The sequence below is a fragment of the Rousettus aegyptiacus genome, unplaced genomic scaffold (genome assembly GCF_014176215.1).
Source record: "Rousettus aegyptiacus isolate mRouAeg1 unplaced genomic scaffold, mRouAeg1.p scaffold_m13_p_13, whole genome shotgun sequence".
NCBI classification, from domain to species: Eukaryota; Metazoa; Chordata; class Mammalia; order Chiroptera; family Pteropodidae; genus Rousettus; species Rousettus aegyptiacus.
In genome coordinates, this window is record NW_023416288.1 from 53,849,826 (window position 1) to 53,870,986 (window position 21,161).

Consider the following 21,161-nt stretch of genomic DNA (forward strand, 5'->3'; position numbering starts at 1 on the left):
CACACAGTCCAGCAAACTGGCTTCTACTCCTGAATTCCTCCCTCCAAGTAGCTGGCATTCCCATTCCTCCTGGCTCAGAAATTGGTCTTTATTGCCTTTTTCTCCTCACCATCTTCGTTTATCAATTAGCAACTTAGGTGTGTCGTATTTCTATTGTCTCTCATAGCTCTTCTCTCATTTTGATCATCACAGTCATAACTATTTGGTTCCTCTTTACTTAATCCATGGACTTTAGTGACAAGGTGTTTTCTATTCTAATTCAGCTCGTTGTGGCCTAGGAAACAGAGCATCCTCCCGTAAAATGTGACCATGGTGCTATGACCATTTTCCGCCATCTCACTGATTTTCCCTGTCATGTAACTACCTAAAATATTTTGGTTTTGCATAAAAGCTGAGCTAATTTTTTTGAGTACTTACTCTATGCTATACATGTATTGTTTCAGTTTATCTACCAATCAGGCTACTATGATCCCGTTTTTACAGATGAGGAAATTTTTACAGATCTGATATAAAGATCTTCAATAACCTGTCCAAGTACACATAATCCAAGAGTAAGCGACAGAGGCAGGACTCATATTCATGTCTAGGTGACTCCAAAGCCCAAATGTTGCCATCAATACTATCAAGGGTTGCCTGACTTTTGTAGCTGCTGGTATCTTAGTAGAGTAGAATCTGGTGGAAATGAAGGAACTCTAGAAACTCTTGCAAAACGAACCTACCTTATTTCTTTGATTCTGAGTTTCCATCTATTATATAGGACGTATTGTTATAAATATAATTGTTATTTTTGGGTGATGGTTAATACTACTACCTTAGAAATGAACATTGATTATAAGACTTACCCATACTTCAGAAAAATAAAACTGAACAACAATTTACCTTATAACAGAAGAACAGGGTTAACGACATTTCAGTAACCCTTTCCAATGGGGTGTGTGTGTGTGTGTGTGTGTGTGTGTGTGTAACTTTTACATCTATAGGAAGTGCCAGAGGCAGTGGTTCAAGATAAATCCTGCTAATTAGTATACTGTAAAGGTATAGAATACTCCATCTTTTTCTGGATATCTGCAAATACATTAAAAATTTTTAGTCAAATATATCAAACTTTCTACAATAATAACTCAAATATTTTTCCATTTCATCTAAAATTTACAGAATGACCTTCCTTCTTCATAAAATCCCAAATCTTTTCTCCTTATTGATATTCGTATCATTTTAATGTATTTATCTAATTAATACACGTACCTGGTTAAAATTTCAGAAAATACAAAATGAAGAGCAAAAAGTAGTTACTTTCTTCAGAAGCAGCGAGTCAGCAAGTTTCTTACATATATTACTAGAAATATATTCCTGGCTTGTTCAAATTTACATGTATCCGATTGGTCCTTTTTTTTTTTTTTTTGTACACAGCCAAATATTCCTGTACCATTTTTTTTTTATTTATTAACAATGCATTCTTATCACTATCTTCATGAGTTTAGTCCATATCGGTACATATAAATTTGCCTTGTTATTATTTTCCATTTTATTATGAGAATTTTCAAATCTCTATAGAAACTTAACAAGTTAAAATGAATGTGCATGCGCCCACCACCTAGATTCCATCACTTAGATAAAGTTACCCATTGCTTTATCATTTATCTGTTCATCTATCCATTTTTTTGATACTTTAAAAAGTTAGTCGAAAGTGTACTTCACCCCTAAACACTTCAGCATGTATTAACTAAAGTTTAATATTAATTTATGTTTTTTTAGGTAGAATTTGCATACAATTAAATACACAGTTCTTAAGTATCATTGAGTAAGTTTTGACAAATGAATATGCCTGTGAAATCTACCAAGATTTTTAATACCCTTTACATTTCTCTCGTATTCTCAACAGGATAGTAGATGTTCCTAAAAATAAATCAGATACTTTCTTCAGAGGATTGTGAGTACAGATAAAACCTTACTAATTCTTACCACCTCTGCATCATAGTTTATTTCTTCCTTAATGAGAATTTTTCAACAAAACAGTGACCCTTTAGAGAACCTGGAGAAATATTTAGTTTTATCAGTGTTTTTATGGTTTTTTTTTTAAAACTGAATGAACAGAATTCAAATATCACAAACTCTCTTGAATCAGCTCATGGACAATAAAATTTATCTAGAGGAGTTTAGAATGTGTGAGCGCCCTCTAGTGAAATACCAATTTAGAGCAAAACCAGAGCGAGGTGCCTAATGTGTATAGTAAGAGGGACAAGGATAGAAAAGGGAAGGAAAAATTGACTTAAAAGAAATGGTTGGGGCGGAGTCTCATGAGGTTACGTTGGGGACAATGCGCAGCTGGGGAGGCTAACTTCAGGACAGCCCCCGACTTGGCGACTTATGCTCTCCTGGCCAAGTTCTCCAGGATGTGGTTCTGCTGGGAAGTGGCCACCTGTTTTCAGATTGCCACAGGAGGTTGTGTGGCAGGAGCCGGTGTAACGCAGCCCTGAGTTGGACTCACTTCCTTCACACACCTGCCCTTTTTGTGCAGAGAGGATGTGGCTGTGCAGTGCTGTGTGCTCACTGCTGGCACAGAGGTACACGGATGTCTGGCTGGTGCTGGCAGACTCCAGAGTCAGGGAGAAGCCCTCCTTCTTCTCCCTGGAGACACTGTACCCATCAGGGAAATCTCCTTTCTCCTTACTGCCCATGCCGTAGGAGAAATGGAGCAGCCTTAGCCCCAGACCTGGGTCTTGTCTATACCAAAACATTCTGTCGTGGCCCATTTTCTGTGAACATTCAATCAGAACTTTCTCTCCCACTTTTTTGACCAGATATGTTGGGATTTGGGTTACTTCTGCATCCATGAGACCTATGAAAGAAGGATCAAAGAGGTGAAAAAAGGAGGTCATTGAGAAGCCGATGAGGAAAAAATCTTCTATCCAGGGTCTAGAAATAATGAGACACGGGTTTGTTGGCAACTCCCCAGACTCACCTACACCCAGGAAACAAAAGACCACACGACAGAGGAGCCTGAGTCCCATGGCAGGTTCGAGGCAAAAATGGGTCTTTTCCCAGGCCCAGACTGCAGGCTGATTGTCTATGATGTCATTGTCCCTGCCCACACTCACCATCCCTCAGCCATCCTTGAGAGTCTAGTTGAGATTCTAGAGAGTTGAGCAGAGCTAGAGTGAAAGCCACCCCTTTTCCTCATGGGAGTGTCAGTGTGTGTGTGTGTGTGTGTGTGTGTGTGTGTGTGTGTGTAGAAAAAGTTCACGTAGGAGGCCTAAGATGGCGATCTCAGAAGGACGTGCTTGCAAGGTAGGTGCTCGGCTCACATCTGGAAACTTGCATTTTGGGGATCTTCTCACTGTTTGGTAACTGGTAAGTGTAGTTCATTATGTCTACACTGCTTGCTCAAAGCATGTGGTTTATGCAGAACACCCAGTTTGCTCCTTGGAATCTGGGATTTTGGTATGTGCCAGGCAGAGGGCGCCTACGTGATCCCCTAAATTTCACAATACTTTTATAATGGGGACCTCACCCAAGCAGAGCCTGGCCCTGCTTCCTTAGTGGGAAGAAAAAGCTACAAACTCTAGTGCCATTCTGACATTAACCGTCAATCCTGTCCCGCAGAATCCCCAGGGAACCTCTTAACCAGAAGTGGCCAGAAGAAATAGGTCTGGCTTTGTGTTCCGGTTCAAGTTCTGACTTCCTGTGGCATGGCTTTCTGCTTTCACGGGGACCGGCGTTAGCGCGCAGGAAGTTTTACAGGCTTTCCAGCAGCTCCCCGCCATCCTGAGCACATCTCTGCATCCAGGTGGGCATCCTGTGTGGGAAAGCACCAGCCGTCCCTCCGTCCTCATTCCTACATGCCCGTCCTTAAGTCCACGTGCAGTGTGCTGAAAACGTTTCGCCGGAGATGTTTCCGTGCCAGTCGTCACTGATTTGCCTCCACCGCTGTAGGTACATAGAGAGATGTGGCTGTTTCCATGGTCAACGGGCTAATTCCTTTTATAATACACCTTCGCCTCCTGTCTCCTGAGTTGACGGTGGAGACATGATGGTGCCAGTGCCCATGTGCGCAGGTCCACCTGGTGATGCGGTGGGGCAGTGGTGGACCAACAGGGGGGCTGTGGGCACGGCTGGCCCCGGGTTCCGGCAGTAGCCGTGCGCCGTCTGCAGAGAATTAGAAGGGGGAGGAGGAAGGTATTAAGAGACGTCGCATTCAAATGCAACACCAAATGTAAAAGGGCATTTTAAGGTAATTGGCGTCGCATTCAAATGCAACACCAAATGTAAAAGGGCATTTTAAGGTAATTGGGGATTTTGTATACAATATTAAGGAACTGCAAATAATTATTTTTTTTAGGTAAGGTAATATTATAGTTATATAAAAACACATCATTATTTTTTAGAGCTTACCAAAATCTAGAGTAAAATATTATGATGTCTAGAAATTGCTTGAAAGTACATTAACTAAAAATGTTGGGAATAGGAAGAGGAAAGTTAGCAACATATTAATTATTGACTCTGGATAAAACGGTTTATTTTATGATTCTCTCTGCATTTGTGATTGAAAGTTTTCATAATAAAAAGCTGGAAAATGTGCTACCAAGAGAAACATGGAAAATACAAATTATTTTCATGTTCAACATGCTTAACCACAATGTTAAAATGTTCTTTTATAACGTAACCAGGTTGTACTCTTCAGAAGTGTTAAGACTACAAAAGACAAGACAGTCTGAGGAACATTCTAGATCAAAGAGTAAAGGGACACAACTTAATGCAAGATGTAAGTCTGGATTGGACCATGGACCAGAATCTATTTTCCTTCTTGCTGTAGAGGACATTATTTGGATAACTGGCAAATATGAATAAAGTAATACATAGTGATATTTTTAAAATAATAAAACCAAAATGCAAAATTTTTCTGCTTTTATTATCACCGTGTACCAGAAATTCTAAACCATTTTGGTAATAAAAGACTCCTTCCATTCAATATTTGTCCTTCTGTGACCGGCTTATTTTGCTTAGCATAATGTCACATACCCAGAAAGAGAGAAGGGTGGTGATTGCCAGGTCCAGGCTGGGGACAGTCATGGGGAGAGGGGGAAAGGGGACCTGCTGTTTGACAGGTGTGAATTTTCAGTGATGCAAGATGAGTAAGTTCTAGATTTAGACACCGTGCCTATAGCTAATACTGGACTGTACACTTAGAATCACATTAAAAGCTATCTTGTTAAGTGTCATTATCAGCAAAACAAAAATAAAACAAAACAAAGCAAAAAACCCCCACAACTCACCAGGCAAACCACTAATCTAAACAAAATGATCAGATATGGACACCACTACGAGACTTACATCTTCTAGTAAAGTTATACTTCTAGTTATTCTACTGACATCATCTATTAAAATTTCCTAATAGTATATACATTTTTGAAAAAGTGCCTACATACAACACAAATCAATCATAACCACAGAACAGTTTCTACGTTTTTTTTTTTTTATTTTTTACAATTATATAAAGTAGTCAATCATAAACATTCAGATTAAATCCCTTAGGCTGACATTATTGCAAACATCTAATATTTAATCCAACAGACTTGACCTTACTGTAAATCAAGCATGTTGACACAATTACTAAACACAGAAACTCTTTGAACCTCAGTTTTATTGGATTACTTACACAAAAGGTTTAAATCAATAAATCATTCATATCTCTATTAGAATGGGTTTTCCTTTTTTTTTTTTTTTACAAGATGTGTAAAGTCTGAATGCCTCCATTGTTGGTGAAATCTATAAATATGCAATGTAATCTCACATGCTTAAATGAAAGGTATTGGTCTAAGATTAAAATTATTCCCTGGCACATAGAGGTAAATAAAAAGATTTTCCCCCATGCAAAAAAAAAAAAAAAAAAAAAGGAATAAAATCCCTTCCAGAAAAAACCCTTTTGTTGGCCTAAGTTGCAAGTAAGTTCTATGTTTATATATATATATATATATACATATATATATATATATAAACACACATCTACGTATGTGTTTGCATGTGTGTGTAGACATATATATGTGTATGTGCACACACACGTCTGTGTGTATAATTTATTGCCTGACAAGAATTGTTTCTACACAGGAGTGATTTGGAGAACCTCAGTTTCCCATGGCTCAACTACAAGTCATATTTCCAGAGTTAGTTCCTTGAAGTGTTGAGTCATTTCTGCTCCTTTTAGGCACAATGCCTCTCCCCAATTCTTGCTGCACAATATATTCTCTGTTTAAACATGAGATTAAAATAAGCTTAGTGTTCATCAAGATGAAACAGAACTCAAGTCACTTCATGTTTATCATACTGCGTGACCAGTTGGAGCTTATTTATGTTTAAAATTTTAAGAAGTGAAAACAGTATTTCCTGTGAAGTACAGGCTTTTTGTTTGGTAAATGCAAATTTTGGTTCATATAGAAAATATTTTATTGCATGTGAATGAGACCTTTAACAAGGAGAGGTATTAATGTATTCTCATGTTGTAATTGTTGGTTATTTTTAAGTCTAAAGGACAGATCAAGAGAATGTTGATTATTAGTGATTATTATATGACTATTAATGGGAATAACATTACTGCATAGACATAGACAAATAATGCTAAGACATTATTTGCTTTGGTGAGTTAAATACACTTGTCCTACCCTAGGAAGGAGGCAAAGGATTCTGGACCTTTCTATTAGCTGTTAACTGAGAGATTCTCAGGGAAAGGTGACTTCCACAGCCTCCCTGGGTCCCCGTCTCCTTCCTTCCTCACGACAGAAATTCAGTGGCAGAGGGTCAACGTCCCCATTTCGAGCCCAGCGTCCCCAGAACCTCCCACGAAGGGCCTCTCCTCAAGCTAAGTGTCTTCAACCCCCAGTCATCATGGCTCATCCCTGGGGCTGGAGAGGATTGTAGAGTCTGGGGCTAGAAAATTCTGTCCCTTGATGTGTGAAGGGGAGGGGAGTTTTCCAGAAGCGGGATGTGTCTAGAGCAGTAACTGGCAGCATTTATGCTTGATGAGAGCGTCAGGCAAGTGACGAGCTTGCCTCTTAGAGACTTTATTCCTCTGCTTTGTTATCTGAGCCGCTTACGAAAAGGGCTCTTAGCTGGGGAAGAGAGACAAGGAGGACGACTCCGAGTAAAATTCTTGAAGCCGTCTTAGAATCCTTGCGTTAATATTTATGGAACGCTCTCTATGGGCCAGGGACTGGGAACGCAGCTGTGGATCACGGAGCTGCCGTGCCGTTCAGCATCCTGCGTGTTGTGGTTTGCCGATGCAGAAATGGAAGGGCACGTTGCCCTAAATCAAAGACCAGACAGCCCCCAGGATAGACTTTTATCAAATGACAACAATACAGTGAGACTATTGCAAAACCGAGGGGCGTAAGAGCTGTGCCGTGTGCCCAGGAAATGACCAGGGACCTCCCGGGGGAACCTGGGAAGCCATCACGAGATCTGGATGGCAAGAAAGAGTTTGCCAGGTGGACCTGGCAGAAGACATGGCGTGTGTAATCGGATGCGATCTTGGTTGACAGGTGGCCGTTGCCACTGAAGGGCAGTTGTGAATTAACTCCAAACAACTCCACATTAAGATGCTGAGCCCTGAAGAAGAGAAATCCAGGGGCCAACGCCTGAAATTAGAAAGGCAGTTTGCATGGAGAGGGAGTCGGACAGTCGAATGCCTTTGCAGGCGAGGGTGGGGACAGGTAGCAAACTGGAAGAGAGAGTAATTACTTGGAAGATGGTTTAAGAATCCAGGCGAGAAATGACATTTGGCTGAACCATGGTATGTTCGTTGAGGTTAGAAAAATTGGTAAAGTTGGCAAGGAATTTAATACCTGGAAACGTGCAGGGGGTGGGCATGGATTAGATGTGGAAGGAGAGTATGGCTCTGGCTTGGGCATTTGGGTAGATGGCAGGATCCTTTGCTGAGCTGAGAAAAATGGGGGACGTCGAGTTTGGCAAACGACCCGGAAGATGCTATTCCGCTAAGTGACAAAACACCGAGGAGTGGCAACTAGAACACGGGACAAGATTTTGTTGACCCATCGGATCGAAATGGGAAGTTCGGGTTGGGCAGGGACGAAGCCCAGAAAGGAAGGAGAAAGGAATGCCGTGCACGCCAAATCACTTTTTTTTTTTTTTTTTAGGACAGAAAGCCCTTACGTGTGGAGCCAGACCTGACGCAGTTAGCTCATCCTGCCTTCACTTCAGAGAGCTCATTGGTACGGCCACTGAGGGGAGGGCACGCCGCAGAAGGCCTGCACTGCTCGGGGTCCCCGAAGCTGGGGAGTCGGGAAAGACGTCTACAGGCAGGGAGGGTGGGGGAAGATTTTCCTCCTGGCTGTGGTGGGGCCTCCCGAGGGAGGAGCCACCTTGCTCCTGCGGCTGCCTTTTTGTGTGGTGAGCAGCTGGGTGCGCAGCGCTGTGTACTCACTGCTGGCACAGAGGTACAGGGAGGTCTGGTCGGCGCCGGCTGACTCCAGGATCAGAGGGAAGTTCTCCTTCTTTTTTCGAGAGACCTTGTACCCATCAGGGACCTCCCCCTTGTCAATGATGTTAACATTAATTGAATAGTAGATCAGCTTTAGACCCAGCCCTGGGTCTTGTCGATACCAGTACATAGCCTCATGGTTCGTGTTCTGAGAACAAGTCACTGTCAAGTTCTTTTTGGTCTCTGCGATGAGATATCTCGGGGTCTGGGTCACTTCGGCTTCCGTGGGGCCTGTGAGGGAAGATGACAGAGCTAGAGACAGCCCAGGAGGGCACCTGATGCTGCAGCCTCTGGGAAAGGACTTGAGCTAAGTAAGACCTGCAAGATACAGCCCAGGGTTGCCCATGTGTTCTGGGACTCACCTGCTCCCAGGAGACAAAGCACGACATAGCCCAGGAGCCAGGAGCCCATGGCAGCGTCACACAGGTGTCTGCCAGCCCTGGAAGTTCCAGTTGGTTTCTGTAGAGTCTCCATCTCTGCAGCCTCTTGGCCCTCATTTTCCGGGGAGAGGCCACTCCCCTTTTCTCAGAGGGCTGACATGTTACAGGCAACCGATGCAGGCCAGCTTGGGCTGTGATCACTGCCGTTTTCCCAGCCCTGCTTTGAGGCTGCCTGTCTCTACGCATTTGACAACGTCTTATTAGTATGCTCTTATCAGACGTGGCGAATAGTTTCATATTTGCATTTTATGGTGAAAATCGTTGTAACATGTCTGATTCTCATAGAAATGTGACAACGTGAAACCTCACGCTATCATCAAAGCGGCACTTTAGACTGCAGAAGTCCTCATTTCTGCTCTGCAGGAAAAATTCCACCTGTATCTCCTGTCCTTGTCTCCCCACTGATGCATTTCTAAGCCACTACCCTTTTAAAAGAGTCTCGTGTGTAAAAACAGTCGAATCCACACCATGGACTGTTTCATCGGTCTGCATCCAGTTCTGAACCCTAGACACGGGGCTGTTCCCTCGGCTCTCTCCTTCCCAGGTCACCACATTCAAGAGTTTTGGAAACTTCACTTCTTCAATGCAGGGCAGGCTCCAGTGTCCCTAATGAAGGGCACAGAGGTACAGGGAGGTCTGGTCGGCACTGGCTGACTCCAGGGTCAGAGGGAAGTTCCCCTCTGAGAAAAAAGAATCTGCTAGACGGCCAGGAGCTCTGAGGGGTCTCCGCCAAGCTCTGCACTTCGAGGCGATGCATGTCCTCTGTGCTGTGCATCCCTATCATCTAGCCAGGTTCCTCTTCAGCGCTCGCGCTCAGCCTCCTCCTCTGAGATGCTGCTGAGTCACCTGCTGCCTCTCGCATCCATCCTCCCTGGATCCAGTATCTCGACAACAATTATTATCCCTGCTTCTACCAAAGCGGGGAGCCATTTCTTAAAACCCTTGTAGGAGAACACACATTTTTTTTCCCTTTAACTATATAGAAAATTTTTTTTTCCCCCAAGGGTAATCCTGATCCAAGATGTAGATGAGAACTTTCGCCTCATGTCAAATCCTATTTTACTTATGCTCAGGTCATTTTGGTTCTGGGGAGGTCACTCTGTTTTCCTATACTTCATGGTTAACCTGAGAAAGACCCCATGGGAGATACTTCTATATTGGGTTTCCTTTTAATTAGTGACGCAGTGTTCGAGTCTATCAAACTCTCTCTTTTATCATTTCTGATAAATGTAATGCTTATCTTAAGGAATATGTTAGTGCCCTCTGGTGGAATATTGCTGCGGTAGGCAGAATAATGGCCTCTTAGAGGTATTCAGTTCGTAGCAAGCTGTGAATGTTTAGATTGCAAGAGGAAATGCAGTTAAGGTTGCTAACTGGCTGACCTTGAGCTAGGGAGAGCATCGTGGGTTATCCAGGTGGGCCCAGTCTAATCACCCGGGTCCTTAAAAGCCAAGAACCCTTCCCAGCTGTGGTTAGAGGGAGACACGAACATGGAAGAAGGAACAGAGAGGTGGAACGTTCTGGCTTTGAAGACAGAGGAAGTCGAGCCAGAAGGTAAGGCGAGGCAGTCGGATTCTCTTCTGCAGCCTTCGGAAAGAAACGTAGCCCTTTCAATACGTAAGTGTCAGCTGACCGAGACCTGCGCTGGACTTCTGACCCCCAGAACTGTAAGGCAATACGTTTCTGTTGCGTTCAGCCACTGAGCACGCAGCAAGCAGTCTGCCATGGCAGCACCAGAAAACGAACACGATCACCGAGACTCAAAGTCTGTGGCAAGACGTGGTAAGAAAAGGGAGGAAGATGGGAAACGCGGAGGAAAGGGTGACAGCCGCCGGGCAGGTGGGGCTCGGGCTCCTGGGGGCGGGGCCTCCCCACACTTGGCTTTGCCATGACTGCGCAGGAGCAGAGGGACTCAGGGGGCCGGCTGTGCTGATCTTGGCATTATTTTCCCCCTCGGTGTGGCAGACAGAGCTCAAAGACGGACCCACACTGACCTCTGCCCGTGCGCGTCCTTCCCTCCCTTTGAGTGCAGGTGGGAACCTGTAAAGTTGACGAGATATCGCTCCCGTGATTATATTTGGCTATTATATTATATTATTATATTTGGAAGGGCTCTTATTCACATGGGTCTATTCTAATCTCACGAGCCCTTTTAAGAACACAATGTTCTCCAGCTGCTAGCAGGAGAGGAGGTCAGAGAGCTTTTTGAAGCAGAAAAAGAACTTCATGTGCGTCACTGGCTTTGAAGAAGGAGCGGCCTGGAGAGAGACCACGGGAACCTGAGGGCAACCCCCCAGCGGCAGCCAGCGAGGAAACGGGGTCGGAAGTCCTACCACAAGGAACAGAACCCTGCCGGGGTAGGAATGAGCCCGGAGGAGGAGCTGGGCTCTAGAACGAGAGGGTCAAGCCATGTGACGCCTTGATTTCGGCCTTATGAGGCCCCCGAGCAGAGAACCAGCCGCACCGCCCTGGGCGTGTGACGTGTGGACTGCGAGATAAGAAACTGGCGTCGCTTCAACCCCGCTGCCTTCCTCCTCCCTCTGGGTGATCCCGAGCCCACTTACTGTCCGCAAGCTCTTCACTACCCTCTGCCGCCTCAGACATTCACGCCTGAGAGAGTCCATCGACGCTGCCTACTTTTCTGTACAAATGTGATCAGTCATTGAGGGACTCCACTGAAGAATCTTTGAGGATCTTTTCGGATCTGAGGGTTATTTTTTCTTGGTCAGAACTCAATTCCATCAGGGTTTTCCTACATCTGGATCTGAAAATTGAAGTTTGCCTAGGAAAATATTCACGTTCCGTTAAAGCCCTCAGGCCTAGAGGAGTACCGACCTGGGCGAGGACATTGATTATAATGAGAAAGGTGTCTTCGGTGGGGACAGGAATGGGGAAAGACAAGCAAGAGATATCAAGGTCAAGGCAAGGCTTCGGTGCAGGCTCGCCAGCAAACATCTGACGGGTCAGGAGTCTCAAGAGTGGTGTCCTCGCTCCTTGGTTTACATCTGTTTTGTGCAGAGGGGCTGTGGCCGTGCATTGCTATGCGTCCGCTGCTGGCGCGGAGGTACACAGATGCCTGGGTGCTGCTGGCTGACCCCAGGGTCAGGGGGATGTACTGCAATTCATTTCGAGAGACACGATACCCCCCCTAGGGGACGTCTCCTTTGTTAATGGCGTTGGGACCACTCAAGGATCAGCTGCAGCCCAAACCCTGGGTCTGGGCGATACCAGTACATTGTGAAATGATTCGTGTTCTGCAAACACAGCAGAGTTAATTCTTTTCTTGTCCCCGAGACCATGTGTGTGGGGAGCTGGGTGACTACAGCATCCTGGAACCCTGTGGGAGAAAAAAGGACAACCAAATCGAAGCAGAGCCTGCTCGTTATTGAGGGAGACGGATGACACATTTCTGAGGAAACGTTGGGTAGTGGGAGCCTGGGAAGCCAGTCGCAGGGTCCCTCGCCTGCATCCGGGACTCATCTATACCTCCGAGACAAAAGACGGCACAGGAGGGGAGCCTAGAAATCCAGGATCTGATCTTTCCATGCGCTCCAAGACCTCGTCTACTCAGGAGGCAAAGGGCTGCTTCTTAAAGGAGCCTGATTCCCACGGCAGGATAGGGGAAGGAACAGGTCTTCCTCCGGCTCTTGTCAGCCTGTAGGTTGTTTGCCTGTCATGTCACCGCCTCTGGCCATGCCCCTGGTCCCACATCCTGCAGAGATGGAGGCTTCCTTTCCCTTCACAGAGTCACGTGACTTTCCTGGACCATTCAGATGGGGAAAAACGATTGTTCTTTTGGGTTTATGCGTGCTATTTTTTCGCATTCTTTCTGAGTCAGACTTAGTTCTTCCTGAGATTTGTGATACTCCTTGATGACTTCCGTTACTCCAGGGTTAGCAGGTAACATGGAAGGCTCCAGAGCGAGGCCGCCTGGGTCTGAATACTGGTTCTGCTACTTACTCTCATCTGAGGCTAGTCAATGAACTGTTTTGTGCCTCAATTTTACTCTCTGTAATTTGTGCAAATAGAGGTATGTACTTATAGACTTGCTGTGAGGAGTAAATGAGCTACTATGTTAAGTGGTTACAGCAATGCCTGTTAATAGTAATCACTCATTAAGATTTAGCTTTCAAAATGGTTAACTAGCAGTATCACTACTAGTGTTACTGCTGCTAACATCGTCATTTATTACTGAGTCTAACTTTCGTGCTGGGGTTTGTGTTAGACAATCCACATACATTTTTTTTCTCCACTCACTAAAACCTCTGGGAGCCACATATTATCAATTCCATTTTACAGATTAGGAAGTTATCTAAAGAGAGGTCCACTAGGTTCGCAATACTAGGAAGTGACCAGATAAGTCTAATACACATTCTATTGAATATTTAAATAATAACTAATACCATGATGAAGAGATTAGGCCAAGACTCTGACTCTGACTGGCTTCACAGTCCGGAAGCCTCAAGGCAGAGGTTCTGCCTCTGGGCCCAGCACTTACCTCTTCTTAGGAGACATAGGGCCCCCTGGCTGACAGCTGCATGTTTGTTCATGGCCTGTGCAAAGATAGATCTATTCGAGGTCCCAGGTCTGGTCTCGTGTGGATAGAGAGCAACACCTTTAAGACTCAGTGCATTCGCGTACGAAGAAGCATCCGCCTGCGGAGTAGCTTCCTGGGGTCAGGGAGGTCTCCAGAGACCCGGGGCTGAACACGGGGAGTTGTCGGAGAGCTTTCTTTGCAACTGCAGTTTCTGTTCCTTGCGTCTCGTGTGGATCTAGTTAAAATTTCATTAATTTAGAGAAAGAGTACAAAAAGTAAGCAGGTCAGGTCCTCCTATTATTCTGAGCTCGAAGGCATGGAATGAGGACCTGAAGCTGTGGGAAGAGGAATTGGGACTTTGAGATGCAGAAGAGCCATTATAACCACATTGCATCTGGGATAAGGAACCCTCTTACTGAAAACCATGGCGGTTTTGCCAAACGCTCAGGTTCATTGTCCTAGAAAGGCCCCACAAGCAGAGATAAGGATGGTGTTAGGCAGGAGAAACAGGGTCAGTTTAGCCTCTGCTTTCACATGGCCCCGGGGACATTGACCCTAGGTGGCCCTTAGCTCAGACTGTGGCTCACACAGCATCAAACGACTCAGAGCTCTAAGGATCCCACATCCCACCTCTCAGAGTCTTCTGTGCCCCTCTGAGCGAAAACCTCACCCATGTGCCTGTCTTTCTGTATAGAGAGCAGGTGGCCTAGAAACACTGTGCTAAAAGCTGCTGGCACAGAAGTACAGAGCTGTCTGGCTGGGGCTGGCTGACGTTAGGGAGAGGGGGAACTTCGCCTGCTCAGTTCGAGAAACACTGTACCCGTCGGAGGCCTCTCCTTCGTTCTTGTTGTTGACCTCAATGGAGTCGTAGATCAGCTTTAGCCCCAGTCCTGGGTCTTGTCGATACCAGCACATATAGTCATGACCCTTGTTCTGAGAACATTCTAGAGTAATGCTGCTTCCCGTCTTTGCGATCTTGTTCCTCGGGGTCTGGGTAACACCAGCATCCATGGAGCCTGCGAGGAATCAGAACAGAAACTGGAGACGGAGCCCAGGAAGTGTCCTTTTGCCTCAGGCTCAAGGCGGAAGCTTCAACCAGGGCCTGGGAAATTTAAGGCCGGGGATTCTCTTCTATTTCCAAACTCACCTGTTCCCAGGAGACAAAAAGCCACACAGCAGAGGAGCACGAAGCCCATGGCAGGAAGAGGCAGGACGGAGGCGTTCCCAGCTCTGAGTGTTGGGAAACAGGGGACGGGAACAGGAAGTTGTGAGGACCCAGTCAGTGATGTCACTGTCCCTCCGGACTTCCTAAGCTTCAGAGAAAGATACAGCCCCCTCGTGCCCCGTGCCCTGCAAAGGTCTAACCTTCTCCCCTCCTTTGTTGCTCAGGCAGGTGGCGCTTCCTTCACTTACTGAACTGTAGGTCCATTTCAGCAGATGTGGAAACTCTTACCCCCTCCTCTTTCCCTCCCGGTCCTTCTCTGCCACCTCTCAGGGGGCCTTCTCTCTTTCTTCTTCCCAAAGCTTAACGCTTGCTGTTGCTCAAGGAAGCATCCTTCTCCCAATTCAATTGAATATGGAGAAAATTCAGAATCCTTTCAAATAAAGGGAATCTAGCCTCATTGGACGGTTGTGACCCTGTAATGTTTCTGTCTGTCTGTCTCTCTCTCTCTTTCTCTCTTTTTCCCTGCATTTATTCTCTTTTTTTTTTTTTTTTGAAATTCAGGTCTAGATAAGCTCTGCGATCTAAATATATTCGCCATAAAGTCTGAAAACTGATGTTGCTGGTGTCGTTTATTTGTTCGTGTTCAGAGGGCAGCACTACCGACTTTGCTCCAGACGGCCAGATGCTTTTCTGGTCCATGCTTTCTGGATGCAGCTCATTACTGAAAATACCTGCTCAGTGCAGGAAGGTACTCACTTATTGTGGGTATGGATTTCAAATAGCTACTTAACACCTTGGCTCATATGTTGCGTTAACTGAAAAGAGTTCGTTAAAGAGCTAGGTTTAGCATAGCATAAAATTTTCCTGATTTTAGGAGGACCGCATTCAATGCTTCAATGCAACAGATTAAACACACAGCACAGCACAGCCAGGGATGCTGTGAAACCCCATCGGACATGATTGACTGATGCTCGTCCGTGGACCTACACTTATCGGTTCTGCTACATATCGCATTGGGAATGTTTTCCGCTTAATATATTTTATTTTGATTATACAATTGCTACCATAGTGCAAGTTAGATGTAACGGTGTAATGAGCCCCCCTCTCCCAGCTTTGATAATTACCAATTCACCGCCTGTCTTGTTTACTCGTCATCTACTTCTCTCTCCCCCGTGTTATTTTGCACAGTTGCTGCTTTATGTGGGAGTGCCCGAGTACGTTGCACACCCACTGCATGCGTTCTATATGACGTATATACCTGTCTCCTCTCCCCTCTTCTCTCTCTTTTCCGGTAGAATATTCCATTAATAATACCAATAGAAACATGGATTTCTTCCCGTAACTTGCCCACCCAGGGACTCAGTTGATACAAACAGGATAATGATAAGGAATAATATCATTTTGGGTTTGTCCTTAACGGGAAAAATATCACCGCCCTAATTTGTCATTCTTAAAAGCAGAATGCTGTTCTGCTGCCCCCTTGCTGTAGGCAGTGATTTGAACCCAAGAGAGATTTGGGACTTGAATAGAAACTATTATTTTGAGGGTCACAAGAGTTGAGAGAGCAAAGTCTCAGGTCTAGTCCAGTCCTACAGGAGAAGTTTGGAGGTGTGGAGCAAGGAGAGGAGACGCAGAAATCTCTCCGGGAGCAGAATCTATGGCAGATCAGGGGCAGGGGGCGATTATCAGAGAAATGAATGGAGAAGACACATCATCAGATGGGATGCAATTGAAAAGACACTCCGATTTCTGGACAACCGAGAGGGTCCTTGATGGCATGAGCCGATATCCTCCGTACTCTGGGAGAACTTGACTCACGACTCTCAAATCTGATTTACGGGCCACATTTCCTCTTCTCGTTTGGGAACTATTGATCTGTAGAACAAATCTGATTTACGGGCCACATTTCCTCTTCTCGTTTGGGAACTATTGATCTGTAGAAACGACCTTTCGCTCCTGGTTAGTGCTTTCTGTGTCATAAGGAATGTTTGCCCACCTTCACCTCGCAGAGATGTTTTCCTGTGTTTTCTTCTAGAAGACTTGTGGTTTTCGCGTTTACACGTAGCTCTGTGATTCACCTCGTAACTGATTTTTATTTAAGATATGAGATACCAGTAATGTTTAGTTCTTTCCAGGTGATTATCCGGTTGTTGCGACACCATTCGTTGAGAGAATTGCTATTTCAATGTACATTTTCCAATCCATACACATGCCATTTCTTTCCATTTTTAATGTTTTCTTTAATTTCCCTTTGCGATGTTTTGTGGTCTTTCGTTAAACATCTTTTGCTACATTTATTCCTGTTATGGGTACTGTTTATATGGTATTGGTTTCTGAAGTTAATTTTTTCAATTGTTTGCAACCAGTGTAAAAACACTTGATTTTTTTTCAAATTGACCTCATGTCCTGTGATCTTGATAAATTCACTAATTATTTCTACTTGTGGTTCATTCATTCCTTAGGTTTTCTATACAAATGATTACATAATCTGAAAATAGCGATGATTTCACTTCTTTCTTTATAATATTTAGAACTTTTATTTCAGTTTTTTCTTGGCCTATCACAGTGGCTGAGAGAGATCGAAATCTCTCTACATAACTGGCAACAATCTAGAAAACTGGACAACCCCATAAGAGGAAGACTTATATACTTTCAAGTGGGATTATAGACTTGCACGGCAATTCTCTAGGGCCCTCTGCTGGCATTTAGATACATAAAATAACATACATGTATAGTATTCCATGTCTCAGCAATCATGATTCAGCATATGTAATCCTATAATCCCAGGTACATAAAACTATACGTATAAGCATTTTCAATGCTGGTAGGAAATTGGAGGAAGATTGGGTGACTCTTCCTGGAGGAGTGGGTATGGAGCATCGTGCATCATTTAGAAGCAACAGACTAGATGTTCATATAGAAAAATGAAGTTTTTCACTCACTTTGAGCTGAGTGAAAAAATCCGAGACAGAATGGCATGCACAATAGAGTAGATTTACATGATTTTAAATGCATGACAAGGGGTGCAAACTCCAGGAGATGGCTCATGGCGGGCTCATGTCCAGTCTTCTATTTCCCCTGGGACTGTAAACCTAGGTTTAGAAAGAGCTGGGCTGGTCTTTATTATTGGGATGGAATGATGACAACTGGATTTTTGACCTTTAGTAACCATCTTATCTTTGTCACGAGGACTGGAGAAAAAGAGAAAGACAGATACAGGGAAACAAACATACGAAGCAAACAAAATAAGAGAAGGAAACTTGAGAGCTGGAGAGGCAGCCATTCCAGACTCTGGCCCAGTTAGTATATTTTTGCTTTTTTTTTTTTTTTTTTTGAATTGTTTGTCCCTCACTCCTTGCCTGCTGCTAAACACCGTTTAGCCTGGTAGCAAATCCCACTGGGGCCGGAGCTAGCTCCAGTTCATTTCCGTTACTTCCTTCCAACCTAAGGCATCACCTGCTTCCTGGGCTGGGTCCATGGTGAGTTTTTGCACTAAGAGGAACGGCCGTTTCAGTGCTGTGGATTGGCTGCTGGCGCAGAAGTACAGGGCTGAGTCTCCTGGTTCTGAGGACCGGATTTCCAGGCTGCAGTGCGAGTTACTGGAGCAGTTGGCTGAGAATCGCTTCTTGACCAACTCGATTTGATCGAGAACATCTTCGTTCTGAAAGTAAATCAAAAACTTGAACTCTTCGTTCTGGATGTGTTGATACCAGTAAACTACGGGATGTCCTTTATGAGGGAGACAATCCATCTTTGCTTTCTGTCCTCTGCCTTTGACCAGATGTGCGGGAGTCTGAATGACTTCGGCATCACTAGTGCCTGTAAGAGAAGAAAACAGAAGCTGTAGACGAAGTCCATGATGGATCTTGACAAGGGGGTTGGCCAACCCAGAACGTGATTTTTCTTTTGTGCTCAGGACTCACCTGCTCCCAGGAGACAAAGGGCTACACAGCAGAGGAGCCTGGAGCCCATGGCGGCATCGAAGCAGCCAAAGAATGAGGCTTTCCTGCGCCCCTTCAGTAAGCTGCTGGTGACGTGTTCACTTGGCAGACTCCTAATCATCGTGTTACTGGGCAAAAACAACACTTGATGGTATCAGAAGGAAAGCTTTCATCCTAGTTCAGAAAATAAACTAGTTCATATTTTATTCATTTATAAATATTAATTTATAAATATCCATTTAAAAACATTTTATAGCTATTTTTTTTTTACTAACAGAAACAAAGGCATTTATTTTTTAGAAACTTAAGAAATAAAGATAAAACGTACCCTATCACTGCCAAAGTCTTTCTGGATCTCTCTTTCTCTTTCTCTATAGATGGATAGGTGATAGATAGATGATAAATAGATAGATAGATTAGAGAGATGATAGATGATAGATAGAATGAAAATATATCATTAGCAGTTGTCTGAAAAATGCCTTTTATCATTGATTTGAACATCAGTCTCTAACTCAGAACTAAGCATTGCTTTTATAATTATCTAATTATTTTTTAATATAATATAAATCCCTGCTCTTACTGTTTTTATAATTCTGAGACAACTTTGCAGAAGATTGCAACTTGTTGATATTTCTGGTGTGTTTTAGCCTGTTTATTTATTAGTGTTTCTTTTAGATAAGCTTTCTTTTTCTTCCCTTTATTTTAAATAGTGCACATCCTTTTTCATGATCTATTTTTGCCGCCTTCTTTCCTCCTTTACCTCACTCCCATTTCAGGTAAGTGATGTTAACAGCTTAATGTATATCTTTTTGTGAATTTCTCCTCACTCATTCCGTTGTTCAGTGAGGTTGTTTTCTCCACGTTAAGATATTGATGTCGAACAAATACACAAGACTTTGATAACATACCAATAAAATGAGCACTTGGACAAATAACCCCACTTAGGCAATATTTTATTGAAATCTCTTGTTTCTTTTTCCAGCTTCCATGTGTCTCTACCCCCATTCTCTAACTACTGTTGATGTTGATCTTTCTTCTCTTCTAATTTATATTTAAATACATAGGTGTATAACTAAACAAAAAAGTGTTTTGTTTTGCATGCTTTAAACTATGCAAATGGGGCAATTCTGTATGTATCTTCTGCGGTATAATTCTTCACTTAGAATTATAAAATCGATTGTGTATAAAATTTACATTAAAATATAGATGTGTTTCATTTTAGTTCATTCATTTTCACTGCTGTATAATTTCTTCATAGAAATACACCGTCACTCATTTATCCATTCTTCTGTTGGTGTGCATCTGGGTATTTCATAGTTTTTTGCTATTACAAGGAAGTGTTACACTGAATATTCTTGTACATCTGCCCTGGTTTTTACTGACTGAGTGTTGGACTCACCCGCACCCAGGAGACAAAGGGCCATGTTGCTGAGGGCCCAGCTGCCCATGGCCAGGACAGGCGCTTGGCGAAGCTCCAGACACACACTGTGAGAGAGGCATAGGGAAGGGGCTGAGATCTAGGGCTCCCCCTGGCTCATTATGCAGAATGTGTCACTATAAAATGACGATCACAGCTGATTTTGCAGACTGGGAGACTAAGTCTCAAAGAGATCAAGTCCCCTGTCTTCTGCCCACAGAGCTCTGTGTATCCCTTCTCAGGGACAAATGGCAACATGACAAGAAGACCGAATGCCCCATTTCCTGGTCAGGATCACACTCAGAATGCCAGGTGCCTGTGCACTAGCTGTGACAAGAACTAAGAAAAGAAATACCTGGGGTGTCGGTGTCTCTTGCTCGTCTATCAACTGCTCTGTTTCCCACTGATACTGTTGAGTGGGGAAACGCCAAACACAAGCAGGGGTTCAGATGTTCTGTTGCTATAAAGAAGAGCCAATGCTCTCTGTCCTCTGTATATGCGATAACTAGATGGAGTGGCGGCTACTCCAGTAATTTCAGCAGCAGCGAAAGTCCCTAACCCCAATCTCCCCGGTGATGGGGGATTAGAGCAGGGACTGGGGGAATGGCCTGGGCTTGAGTCCTGGAGCCACCCTTCAGCAGCTCTGTAACCTTGGGCAAATCTCTTAACTTTCCTTTGATCTGTAGAATGGGTATAATGAGTGTCTACTTTGGTAGTTGTTATGAACATTATACAAAGAAAGAATTTAGAACAGTTCTTAACACAGAGTAAGCACTGTGGTTATGTTCGCTATTATTTTCTAAACCTAGTATTCTAATGCACAGGGTTTAGAAAGCTAATACTGTGTCAAGGGAAAATTAGACGTTTACTGACATAGTATTGCGCCCGCTAAGTAAAATGTCACTTTCTGGCATCGAGTTGAAATTTATACGATGAGTATAAATTCATTGCAAAGCATAGTTTCTTCTCGAGGGCCTTAAAAAAATAAAAATTTGGTGTTAGATTATTTCTTCACAAATGTCGTTATTTTGGTAGATAAGTGTTTTATTTTTATGTCTGAGGTTATCTGTAATGCAAGATGCTTCAGGATGAAACTTGTGGTTGCAATCTGTTGGCTTTAGAAACTGTTGCTGCCCCCTCCTGGAAGAGAGAGGGGTGTGAGAGAGGGAG

The 21,161-nt window shown here is 44.0% G+C and overlaps 1 long non-coding RNA gene and 2 gene segments (V, D, J or C); 1 reads left to right on the forward strand and 2 right to left on the reverse strand.

The window, feature by feature from the left end:
- The window catches only part of LOC107516946, a 32,726-nt gene extending 23,748 nt beyond the window's left edge, over positions 1 to 8,978 (reverse strand). The window contains 2 exon segments of the C gene segment in view: positions 8,435 to 8,722; positions 8,854 to 8,978. Coding sequence covers positions 8,435 to 8,722; positions 8,854 to 8,965 — 400 coding nt within the window.
- LOC118610763 lies at positions 3,112 to 4,948 on the forward strand. Its single transcript, XR_004954021.1, has 3 exons — positions 3,112 to 3,288; positions 3,604 to 4,231; positions 4,284 to 4,948. It is a non-coding gene; the product is annotated as an uncharacterized LOC118610763 (long non-coding RNA).
- Positions 8,979 to 14,152: 5,174 nt separating the features above from the next.
- LOC107516967 lies at positions 14,153 to 14,892 on the reverse strand. The segment is given in 2 exon segments: positions 14,153 to 14,484; positions 14,616 to 14,892. Coding segments are annotated over 2 exon segments (345 nt in total).
- Positions 14,893 to 21,161: the final 6,269 nt, after the last annotated feature.